Source organism: Peromyscus californicus, unplaced genomic scaffold, assembly GCF_007827085.1.
Source record: "Peromyscus californicus insignis strain IS unplaced genomic scaffold, ASM782708v3 Scaffold_19__1_contigs__length_69161282, whole genome shotgun sequence".
In the NCBI taxonomy this organism is placed as follows: Eukaryota; Metazoa; Chordata; class Mammalia; order Rodentia; family Cricetidae; genus Peromyscus; species Peromyscus californicus.
Window position 1 is genome coordinate 13,112,859 of NW_026294491.1, and position 13,583 is coordinate 13,126,441.

Genomic DNA, 13,583 nt, shown 5'->3' on the forward strand with positions numbered 1-13,583 from the left:
AAACATTGTTTTCAGAGCAGAAATGGGCCCTGGGTATCCATATCATGTTCTTGGGTTGGTAGTCCTTCCCTTCTTCCATGAGCTTCAACAAAGCCCATCTTTCTTTGATTTTGAAAAAAAAAATCACTGCAGAATGCTTTAAAGTTGATCTGTATCTTGTTTGTTTTATAAAGGCACTATTGACAGTTCTATAACATTTTACTGAACCAGGAAGAAGGAAGACTCAGATTTATATCTAGTTTTATATATGTAAGTTTCAAAAAGAAAAGCCTTGTTATGAAAAAGCTTGATATGATTTGAGGGGATTCATTCACAGATTTCTAACAGGATAAAATGTTGGCAAATACAAACCGACAAGGATGGAGTAGAGGATGCCAGGTCGATCTGATGGAGGTTGGATGTTTCGGTCCTGATCAATGGCTTGGATAGGTGGGGTCACCAAAATGGGGTTCAGTTCTTCCTGGAAGAAAATCAGAGTGTTTAGCTGTGCTGCACACTCATACTTCAGGGAAAGCTGACACCAGGATGTTTCCTTGAGTTTGGACAGCTAGATATGCACTAAGCAGGCAGGGAAGCTCAAATGCCTGGGCTTATAATTTGACACTTTTCCCTAGTAGTTAATTCTAAGTCTGAAAAGGGAAGTAGTGTCTCTCAAATTCAAAATGAAAATGCGTAGTAGCTTTGTGCACAAAACCTTATCTAAAGGATTCCCCCAGGAGGAAGTTAGGGGAGAAAAATTATTACAGCCTTAAAGTGCTTAGAAGACTTAAGCGAAATGCAAAGACATGAAACAGCTCCTTATGTGAGTTCTCCCTGCTTTAGAAAATATTTGAGACTCTATTCTTCCATTCTTAAATAATTTATTTTATCCTGATAATTACAGTGAAGTTGAGGGGAAAAAAACACTCAAAATATATTTTAATTAGAAAGAAACCAAAGCCACACCATTCAAGTTTCATGTAATTAAAATAAAGTACACATTACAGTTGTGTTTATTTAATTGATAGTGGCCTAAAAAGATTCTGTTTAGGATGACAATAGATTCCTTTAAGTCAGTGTGTCTCAGTTTCATGTTCAGTGGTATCCACTGAGCTTTTAAGCTTGCCATACTGGTGTGGGAAAGGTGAGTAGGTAGATTAATCAGAGCTAGGCACATCGGTTTTCTTTTAGAGGACCCTGCTTATGTTTCCAAAAGCCACGTGGTGGCTCACAACTCTCTATAATTCCAGTTGCAAGGCTTCCAACACCTTCTTCTGAACTTCACGGGCACTGCATAACATGGTGTAGCCTACATACAGGTAGGCAAACATCATATTACACATAAATATTAAAATAAGTAAATCTTTAAAAGAGGATTGGAACACTTATTTTTTGAAAGGGACCAAGCAATAAGTTTAGACTCTTGTAGTCAGAGGTCTGGTGTGCCGCCTTTCAGCTCTGCCATTACAGTAGAAGATGCACAAGCAGACATGGCCCAGTTAAATGAGAAAACGGTGACATGCATGCCGAGGAAAACCATGGAAATCTTACTCAACAGACCAGCTTGGGAAATCCTATGGTAGATAAAGTGTTGAAAAGATAATATTTCCTGGAGGTCTCAGGGAATTCATTATCTGCTTTTCATAGTGACACAAAGAAAATGTTATTTTTTTTTACATACATTAAGCAATCATCCACTAATGTCTCCTTGAAATAATGCTCTTAGAACATAGTTTAGGAAACATTAAGGGTATACAACTCCCAAACAAAACACATAAATGGTAAGTCTAAAGGGAAATCAATTTTTCCTCAGTGTCTGAGAAAGTACTACAACATGCTTTTATATGATTTATTCTGAAATGAAGAACACTGAACCATGCTATGTACTGTTAGGCAAACCCAGTAGTTCAAATTCTCAGGGGACATTGTATGGTGTTTGCTTATGTTTAACATGAGCAATAATGTTATATATCCACAGGCAATTCTTTTTTATTAAAATATAGGGATGAAATATAATAATTGGCCGATTGTTAGTACCTCACATAAATCTCAGGGGCTGCATAATTGTTGATAAGCTTTCTAAGTGGTTTCACTATATTTTCCTATAAATAATAAGACATTGATAGGACCAATTTAGTAACATTGTATATCTTCTTTTAATGTGGATTTAGAACCATGGCTCAGAATCATATATCACCTCAGAATAAAAATTGTCTCATTAAATCCAGATGATTACTCTTTTTCTCTCCATCATACATATAGAAAACCTTCTAGAATTCCTCACTTTCCTCCCCTCCTCTCTTCCTCCATTGTTCCTCTCCCTGTACTTTATTTTTGGTCTCCTCTCTTTTCCTATCCCTCTCTCTCACATAGTACCTTTTCAATAGTAAGTTCATATCATATATAATAATGTATTTTTCCCTAAAATGAAAAATGTTCAAGGTTCTATCTTGGTTAGTTAAGCATTGAACAGTATCTTTTGGTCACACCTGAAGAGACCTTGCCTCAGAGTTAACTCATCCTTTAACTACTTTGCTGCTATGTCACTAATTACTTCTTCCACGGCATTCCATAAGCATCATTCTAGTAGACCCAGGGAGGCTCCTAAAAGCTGATGATTCTCTACAATTCATTCCTGTGTCCCAAAGTCAGATATTCCAAGGAATTTGAGAAGTCTCTGACTATTGGAGAGACAAAACCCATTTTCCTATTCACTCTTTGTAAGAAACTAGAATCTGAGCTATTTTCTTGGAGTATCAAGTAGAGAAACTTCCCTGTGACCCCCTCTACTCTTCTTGTTTCTGTAGCTCCCCCAAGCTACCAACCCAGAATAAGTTTTGGTTTCGGTAATTCATCAGGTATTTTAAAATCCACATTCATTAGTATGTAGATTTGTTGAAATGAGCAATGGAGATTTAATTACATTATTTAAAGTTACATAAACAATAAGAAAACTGAAAATAACACAGCGAAGAAAATCAGTGGGGATGGAGAAGTGTAAATTAGATTCCTCATCTTACATCATTGTTTGTTAATAAGTCTCATATAATAAAAAAGTGAGAACATGAAAGAGGTATGGATATGATTTAGAATTACTTTACTTGACATTAGAAGAATGAAAGAGTATGAACACTTCAGGAAACTTTGTCTAGAAGGAGAAAATGGAATATATATGTATATGTATACATATAGATTACCTATTATTTTTGGACTAGATCAGTATCATACATATACTATTTTATATTATAAAGAAATAAATATAGTAATAAGAATAAGAAAAGAGAATCCCTCTGGGTAAAAAGCTTCCATCTTTTCATAGAAGATCTGGATAATTGCTGATTTTAAATCTCTTGTTAGCATATGAGGACTGATATTTTCCCTTGTCCTCTATAAGCTTGAAGCACATATTTATAGAACTTTTCTCATCTACTATCATTCATGAGTTTGGCAGCAAACTTTAGGTTTATAAGTGTAATGGCTGTTATTTGTTGTCAACTTGACTACATCTGGAGTTATCTAAAAACCCAAGTTGCTGGGTACACCTGTGAGGGATTTTTAATTAATTGAATCATTTGAGGTACAAAGACCCACTTTAATTCAAGATCACTTGAAGCCAGAAGAACCACCCTAAATTTGGGCCACACTTTCTTGTGGCAAGCTTTGTGAAGAGCATTGAAGAAGGAAGCCTGCTCTCTTTGCCTGCTTGCCCTCACTCTCAATGAGAGTCCATTCCTTCACCGGTGTTAGAGCCTACTTTTTGGGGACAACTATGTGCACAGAAGACTAGCTGAAACATCAAGCCTTGTGGACTGAACAACTGCAGGATTCTTGGTCTTTCCATCAGTAGATAGCCATTGTTAGACCAGGTGGATCACATCCCATAAGACACTCTAACATACCACATATATGTTCTTTTAGAGAACCCTAACTAATACAATAGGTTAAAAAAAAGTCCTCAATGATAATAGAGATTACTTCTCAGACAAATCATTACCTTTAAATCTGAGAATTTTAAATATTATAGAATACTGAAGGTTATATTTAATTGAGGATGATTTTGTTAAAAAAATTAATAAACTTTTTACAAAATCATTTCAGTTTTAAATTTGCGTGTATTCATTAGAAAGCACAGTACAAATTGCATGCTTTCTGTTTTAAGCTTATGTCTACACTAAAATCTCTATAGTAGCTAGGACCAGGCTAAGGCAGAGTGTGAAGATAACTATGGAAATTTCAGAAGGATGCATTCAATGCAACAAGAATTCTTAGCTGAGAGAGCAGAGGGAAGAGGGCAGAGGACCTGGTTCCAGCTCAGTTGGGAGGTACTATTGTAGCCCACTGCACATCAAATGTTTAGCAAAATTAACCAGATATTCAATGATAAACTAACCCATTAATGTGCTACATAATCTATTCCACAAAGATGGCCCTCTAAGTGAAATAAAAGTAGAAATCAATGCAAGGAGATTCTAAATAGATACAAAAAATAGTCAATATTATTATAAGTCAAAAACTTCTTTGAAAAGTTATTGGTAGAGTTCTTGCATAGCATGGAGAAGATCATTGGTACAACTCCTAGTATTGTAAAAAAAGAACAAATAAACAACTATGAGTCAGGTATGACATGCTGTGCCCATGACACTTGTACTTTTGATGCTGACACAGGAGGATGGAAATTATCAAGCCAGTCTCAGCTGCAGAGTGAGAACATTTCTGAGTGCACGGCCAAATAAACAAATACACAAATACATAAAGCCCATTTTAAGATAACTTATTGCTTAATGATTAATTACTGAATTATACTGTACCTCACAGATATATACAATTATTATGTATGAATCAAAATTAGCTTATTGAAGTTCCATATGTAAATGATTACTATTCTAATTTGGTTTTTACACATTATATAATGTATTGAATTGTCACACTGCACTTCACAAAAATCTTATTAATAGCATAAATAAAAATAAGTTAGTAGAAATGTTAGTGTTTGCATATGAACGACAGTGATGTCTTTACACACTAAAACTTGCAAAGAACCACTGGAGAGTTGGAAACAAATTAGCTGAATATTCAATTAAGGGACTTAGTTTTAAAGAACAAGGTAAGCTCTAAAATACAGTGTAAAATGAATAAGGATGAAGCCATATGCATGGTGACATGTATAATATGACAAATGAAGTAAACAGGAGACATATCACTGTGCACCAAAATATCTTAGTTTTGGAACTTCCAGGAAAAAAATGTTTTCTTGTTCCAACTATTTTTTTCCTAATTAATCTGAGATATGTTTTAAAGACTTTGAATCTGGAATGTCAACCTATATAAAAAAGTCAAATAAAGATTAATACATGGTATGCTGACTTGCTCAGGAACACTGTAGTTCCCCTTTAGTGTATAAACTGAGTTCTTGAGAACATAATTCTTATTGCATGCAAGTGTCATGTGGCCATATGTAGAACTAGACCAAGGAGCATGTTCAATTCCTTTTTCTGGTCCACTGTTATCTTAATGAATCTTCTAGGCTGCTTATATTGGACCATTACTCTCAAGAAGACCTTGCAGTAACTACTTCCAGAAGAGTCTCTTTGTGACTGCAGAGAGAATTCCTCCAAGTGCATGAAGTGCCAACCAGCTCAGCTGTTTGGAAGTGAATCACCCTTGGGAGGTGGGAACTGCTGTCCGTCCTCATCTACCTGTTTCTCTTAGCGTGTGACCTGCCTGTCTAGGGTATGTAGCTGGTACATGTTACAGTTATAGAGCCATTCATAGCCCAAATATGTCTAGAAATTCTAAAAGTGTGGTTCAAAATCCCATCTATCTTCTATAGCTACTTCTTTATGGTGAATTGTATTGGTACACAGAAAATACCCAATTCGTATTTATAAACCACAGTCTCATGCCTACTGAATTTTAATATAATCTCACAACCGTGCTGAACTCCAGGAGACAGAGACAAGTCACCTGAACACTGAGGGATTCTTGTACTTTCCTTCTGAAGCACAGTTGCTGTGTGACAGTCTTTGGTGTCTTGGGGAAGCCCTGACTCACACACATTTGCAGGACACCCCATCATTCCACTGTGGTTTGAATCATTGAGCTCCTTTTCCACTTTAGCTATGGGGACACATATCTACCCTGAATTATGTGCATGTGGAGGTTCACACTGTAAAGATAATCATAGATGCTTTCACAATAAAAAAAAAATACACCCATGATAATGAGTATTCAGGGACGGGTAACACCTGGGGGGCACTCATCAACCTAAGACAGAGCACCTGTAGGGTCTGGGCAGGCGTCTCCATGACAGGTAAGGTGACCTGCTGACGTCCCACACAACCCAAGTCAGAAGCTCATTATTTAATAAAAGGGGGACCTGTAAGTCCCTGGCCCCCGTTTTGGGTAACTGTTGCCTTGCTTGCGGATCTTGACCTTGATATCCTCCCTATGCTAATTCTCTGCCGGGTTCCACCCTCCTGAATGCTTAAGGGAAGTTCCTTGTCTGTGTATCCTGAATAATGGGTGTTAACAGCTTAGATGCAAGATTGTAAAACATCAGTAGCAAACTTCTGCCCTCCGGGGTTCTCCCATTGTGCTGTAAGCCTGTATTTAAGACCTCCTCCCTCCTTCAATAAATGACATTCAGCATTTAAAATTAAAAAATATATATATATATCTATAATATATATATGTAATTGAATGAATACTGTGAATGTAATCTATGAATACCACAAATGTGATTAATATCATGAGTGTAATTAATGAATATCATGAGTGTAATTTAAAAAAAATAAATTAAAAAAAATACACCCTAAAAATCAGTGTGTCATTGGATGGCTATGAAGGTCAAGGTGCGTCCACTTGGAGTACTTGCTTCTATGCGCTAGCATCGCTGAGATGCACAGGCTCTTCTGAGCTTATCTGAGACAGAGTTTTCAGGTATGGTTATTGCGGCCTTATGAGAAGACAAATGTTATACAATTGAAGTTTGCCTTTCAAATAGTTTAAGTGCAAATGTTATCATATACAGATAATCAACCAGAATTTTTTCCTAGCAACCATGTATGACAGGATGGTTTAAGAAACTTTTCTGTTAGTTTAAGGGGTCTCTGCTCTCTTTTTAATGGTTCAAACAACTGCCTTGTATGAAAAACAGGTGCTAAAATTTCAGATATTTGGAATTTTAACTTGCATCAGACAAATGACAGTCATGATTCACAGAATTATAACATTTAGCCTTATTATATCAGATCTATGTCCAAAAGGTACACGGCCCATTTGAGTCTTAAATCCAGGTCTTTCATATATAGTCAGACAATCTTTAAAATAACTCCAGAAAGTCATTATACATTGAGTATTTTCTATTTCATTACTGGGAAAATATGTCCTATGTTTATATAAATATATTGGATCTAAAATTGAAGACCTATTTTTGATCCCAGAAGACTGATTATTGAAGTTTTCAAACCTAAGTGATTCCAGTAAGAGAAACAGTGCTGAAATTCTAAATAGACTTTCAGCTTAGCTTTCCATGGACTTAAATAGCATATGGCTAGCAGTACTATACACTTGGTGAAGTAATGGAGTATTCTAAATTAAATGAAATTATACCAATTCCCAAGACATTATGCTAACTCTAAAATGGACAGAATTGGATGCATCCCTGGGAAGGTAAAATGTGTCTATATACCCACATAGTTCCCTGGAATTAAAAAAAAACAGACTTAGATACTATCTTACAGTAATATAAATATGAATTTTACTTCTATATTTTTCAACTTATGAAGTCCTGAGCTTATTTTATCAGTGTTTAGATATTTATTCCCAATTTTAAACAGGATTAGTAAAACTACATTAAAATATTAAAAGTCATTCATTATATACTTAAAACACTCAAAATAAATGCTTGAAAATTCAGCATGTTTTAAATTTCATTCTTAAATTATTAAATTTAACCATTTGTATTTACAACTGAATTACTTTGTTAATGCTATGCTTTTTACATTTGAACAGGTATTTATCTTTTTAACATTCATAAACACTAGTTGATTTGCATTTTAAAGATATTATACATCCCTTCAACAAAATGATATTTAGAGTGCACAACAGGGAAGCCTTGGGCATTATTATTCTCCTTTTATGTTGTATTATAAATTCAGTATTTTTCAAAAAGACCTTGGAAATGTTCTGTGTCACAGTCTTGCTTATATGTATGTGTTAAATAGTACAAAAATGAATATCAAATTCAATATGTTCTTTCACATATTTGTATATAAACAAATAGATTTACATGATCCCTTTAGAGCCTCTTTGTTTTTATTTGGCTTTTTTTTTCTGCCTTTTGCCAGTTGTAGAAATAACATACTTGCTAAAAAGCTATCAGAAAATTTTATATGCTCTTTGCCTTTGGCATATTTTTGAAAGGTAAATTAACTTGGGTGAGTGGCAAGGCCAAGGAGGTTATGTTGAAGGCTATTATTATGGTATATTAACAAATGGAGCCCTTTTGTCTAGTTGTGAAGCTTATATACTCACTAATGAAAGACACCTGGTTCTTACTAGTCTTCCAAACAACACTGATAATTATCTTCCCTGGAATAGTAGTAGAAAGTGCACAGGGCAGAAGACACATGGCCACAACACATGAAAATAATATCAATACTTACAGGGCCATTGGAATTTTATATTATAGTCAGACAAACAACAAAATTCACTGAAATAATAACAACAAAAATCTCTTCATTTTATTGTCTCAATGTTCAAACTTTGTGACCCTCTCAATATTAGACATATTTACCTTGACGTGTATGACGTGTACCCTAACGTCTCTCAGGTGTGTAATCACCTCTGTGCCAAGATTGAATTCACGTTCAAAATTTGCATTTGAATATCCTTTCAGTTGCACATATGAGTACTTCTTACAAATTCCAACTTCCAAAGTGTTCCTTTGAATCTCTGCCTTTAAAATTTATTTCCTCAGAAGTCTGTGTCTCTGACACTATGGATCTCCAAATCATCCCTAGACAGGGAGTCAACCCCTTTGTTATTTCCTAACACTAGGCCATAAAATCTACAGCAAATAAAAAAAAGAAGAACAAGAAGAAGAAGGATGTGGGCTCATTTCATTCTGTCCAAACCACACAGTCCCCAAGCACGGTTGTAAATCAAAGGCAGTGGGGTTAGCCTCCAGGAAGCTATATTGACAACACTCCAGTTCCAGGGCATCCACTATAGAGACACAGTGAAGAGGATCTGTAACCATTTTCAGTGGTTACATTGCTTCTCTGATGGCTTCCCTTGTTTTGCTCCTTACAGCCTTAGGTCTGACTGAGAATCTCATCTCTTCCCCTCCATTCCAAGCCTGAATTTCAGGCACACATACACAAGCAGATACATATACACACATGTCCACACACACACATATACACCCACTTACAGACACAGAGTACATATGTAACTATATGTATGTGTATGTATGAGTGTATGGATATAATTCTTTAAACTTTTGTTTTGAAGAGAATAAAGTCAGAATTATCCGGTGCAATATGAATTTGGTGAAAGAAGTACGTTTAGTGTCTTAAAGCAATGATCTAGAGTCATTTGAGTCATTTGCAAAAAATTTTAACTGTATTGTTTTATCAGCTTATCAATGTGTGTGAGGTAAACATGAATACTAAGTATGTGGAAGAAAACAGAATTTTTATAAATAGCGATGATGATGTTTTAGTTGTCAACTCATGAAAAAATCATGTCTGATACCAACACTCCAAACAATGCAAAATAATTTTTTGTGGATTGAAAATGAATATAAGAAAGAGACTCAAATGGATACAAGATAATGTAGGTGAAAATAAGGAAAATAAATGGTTAATAAAAGAAGTCCTGTGACAGAATTGTGGCTTCACCATGAAATGTCCTGCATAGTTTCATGTATGTGAACACAGGTCTCCAAGCAATATTTGGGAAGGTGATGGAACCTTCGGGAAGTGTAGTCTCACTCAAGGAAATGAGTCATTAGGCATAGGTCTTGGAGCATCATAGTCTGGCACCACCTCCTGTTCTCTCTGCTTCTGGACTGCTGATATACTGTGATAGTCTCATCTTGCTGTCTTGATGGAATGCTTTCCCTCACCATGATGGATTGTAAGCCCTCTGAATGCATAAACCAAAATAAACCTTTTCCCCCTTAAATTGCTTTTGGAAGGATATCTTATCACAACAGCAGAAAAATGAGACAGTAGGCAAGACAGCCCAGTGAGTAAAGTGATTGCCACACAAGCCTGAGGTCCTGAGTTCAAATCTCAGAACCCAAACAAAAGTGGAAGGAGCAGTCTGACCACAGAAAGCTGTCTTCTGACGTCCACATTTGCACTGTGGCATGTGCGTGCCCACACATGCACATCATGGACACACAATTGAAATAATCCTAGACAGTATTTTGTTCATCAAATAAATCAGCACTAATTAAAGACAGGTCCAGTAGTGAGCATAGGGAACGATGAACATATGATCTGAGACAGAAAAGGTGCAGGTTACATTCTGGAAAACCTACCAGTTTTGTGACAAATTTGAAGTACTTAGAGCTCAGAGTGAAAGCTTGCTCTTTGAGCTACATTGAAAACATGCTCAGAGGCATAAGAAGAATGCATAACACATCAGCTGTTTTTCTGAAATGTGCTCCTCATTGAAGTACGACACAAGAAATCTCCTCAAGTCATTGCTTATCTATTCAACAGATTATCACAGTTGTATTTCATTGATGGGATCACCACTGAGATGAACAGAATATTGGCAGAACCTCAGCAGCCCATTTCCTATGTTCTTTATCAATCACTACCCATCTTTCCATCCAGAAATAGCCCATCTTCTAACATCACAAACTAGTATTAGTTGTCTTGAATTTTCTATGAAGTGAATTTCTATGAAGACTGCATATCCTGTTGAAACTCATCCCTTTCTACTTCATCATGTCTTACATGCATGTGAGATGCATAGTCACAGCAACTCATTTTAATATTTATAGAAGAGTTCACTAGATGACTAATCCAAGCACTATTTATCCATGTTTGAAAAGTCACCGGTGATGGGCTGGCTTGATTTTATCCTAGGGTATTATGAACAATGCTACCAGACCCTCTTGGATGCTTACATACATGGACAGGCTTGGGTTAAACCTAAGAATAAAGCAACTGAAGGGATGTATGGTCTAATAGGTGGCATTACTGCTGTTCTTCGAAAGACGTCACATGGGTTTATCATTTTAGATGCAGAATAATCCCAGCTGTTCCACATCTTTGCCACCTTTTATAATTCCAGTTTGTTGGAACTTTGCCACTCTTTATAATTGTATATTTGGTCTCACAGTGGTATAAACTTGAATATATCAATAACATACAGGGTTGACCAGCCCTTTTCTTCTCTTGCCTGTTTTTATTTGTCCTTTTGTCCATAATTTCATGAATTTATACAAATAGTGTATATATAAATTCAAGTCTTTATTCTTGCTTAATATTTTATAAATATCATGCCTTTGGTGACTTATATTTTACTTTGTTTTTGTTTTGTGATATATATATATATGTATATTATAGTATGCTGTAGTATAATATATAAATATATATTTAGTATAGTCCATTTTATCCCTTCCCCTTTCACTGATACCTGCCTAGCTCTGCCATACATATTCTGACCACCCGTGATATACAAGACATTTTTCTTACCTCTTACTGTTTACAGAATATTTAATCTATTCTTATCATAACTTGTCATACATTTGATTTCTGCATGCCTGGAAGTCTCTGCGTATTCCTTGAAAATATGATTAATGCCTCTTTCCTCTGCTATCTGCAGTACTGAATAACCCAGACAGCACAAAATAGTCTCAAAGTGAAGGACTTCAGCTGCAGATTGACTCAGTGCGTTCTTGAGGGTCACAAGTCTGAACTTTGCTCATAGCTTTCCACAGTTTTCCACATACAATCTACTTACAACTCTAAAACCTTTATAAGACCACGTTTTTGCCATCAATTGGAGACAGAGTTAATCCAGTCTTCAGAATAGCTAAGGAGGTCAAGGGGCTCACAACACTTCATTCATGGAGGCATGAATATCTTCACTGATATATACATCACTGCTACTTGATTTTAAAACCAGCTACAGATGGGAAATCTGAAAATAAATTATTCAATTATTTTATTTAAACATAAGTTAAAATTCTGGGTGAGGGAGTTGCATATTCATTTAAAATGAGTATTTTATTTGGCCTTATTAAGGTGAGCTACAATGAAATTATTTTTCAAATACAAAACAAATCATATACTAGTTTTACATCCAATTGTATAAAGTTGTTCTTTGTGTTTTTAAAATAAAAATTTAAAGGGATCATCTCATAACTCATTGATCTACAGATGAATTGTATCAATCTATGAAACTCCGAGTGTGTTTCTGAACTCTAATCATGTTCAAGCAGTTGAAGTAAACTAGATAATGCTTTTGATCCCCTGAGGACCTAACGATATGAGGTCAGAAAGTTTGTGCTCCATGAGTTAATTTACATTTACTGATAAACATTTCTAGAATGCGTTTGATGAAAATACATAGGCTAATGCATAGTGTGAGATTATTTCAGAACAGGAAGAATTATATATACTGAAGCATGTACATCTTGAATAAAGAAAATTTTGATACAGTTAGTAAAAGTGAGGTATACAGAGACAGAGATGAGCTTGCCTCTGATAGGGTTGGATATGGTAGAAAGACAGACATATATATCTGTATCTCTATCTATCTATCTATCTATCTATCTATCTATCTATCTATATGATAGATAAAAGAATGATAGATGATAGATATACAAATGAGTATAAATGTATAAATGATGAATATATAGATTACAAATAGATAAATATACATAGAGACAGATGACATGTAGACTGACGGGAGATATATTATATTAATATTAGTAGTGATAATAACAGCAGTATCCTTAATTGAACACATGGTGTGAAATGCTTTGTGATCCTTGGAGATCCAGAGGATTTTTTTCTACCTCTGTGAGTCTTTTACAGATTTTTCAAGTTTCATAAGAACACATAGAACCCATAAAGAATGCTCCACAAAATACACTCCCTTGTCAAATGAAATATACACTGCTTTTACAGCAGCATTCATAGAACAATTTCTAAACATTGGCACCCAAAGAGCCATGACCCTCAGCAGCTTTGGATTCTGAACTCTTGTTGTCTTCAAATACGTGTTTAAAATACTTCAAATGAATTTCTATTATTCAGAGAAACTAATTTATTCAGAAATAACTGGATTTGTTTTAGAAGATGACTATGTTGGCCAGTCATGATGGCGTACACCTTTCATCCCAGAACTTGGGAGGCAGAGGCAGGTGGATCTCTGTGATTTCAAGGCCAGCCTGGTCTACAAAAAGCCAGAGCTGTTACACAGAGAAACCTGTTGCACAGAAAAATGGAAAACAAACAAGGCAAAAAAAAAAAAAACAATAAAAAAAGAAGATGACTATGTTTGCTGTAGAAACTTTCTCTATGAACCCTGAATCTTAAAGGGAGTGATTTAGAGTATTATTTAGAAATTTG

The 13,583-nt window shown here is 35.3% G+C and overlaps 1 protein-coding gene across 11 annotated transcripts in view; it reads right to left on the bottom strand.

Annotated features, from left to right (window-relative positions):
- The window catches only part of Pcdh15 (protocadherin related 15), a 1,435,070-nt gene that overhangs the window by 337,285 nt on the left and 1,084,202 nt on the right, over nt 1-13,583 (bottom strand). For all 11 annotated transcript variants that reach the window (XR_008219809.1, XR_008219808.1, XM_052744717.1 and 8 more), the window contains one exon: nt 352-460. Coding sequence is in view for 9 of the 11 variants with exons in the window: in XM_052744717.1 (XP_052600677.1) it covers nt 352-460 (109 nt within the window). In the remaining 2 variants the exon portion in view is untranslated. The remainder of the gene's footprint in view (nt 1-351; nt 461-13,583) is intronic.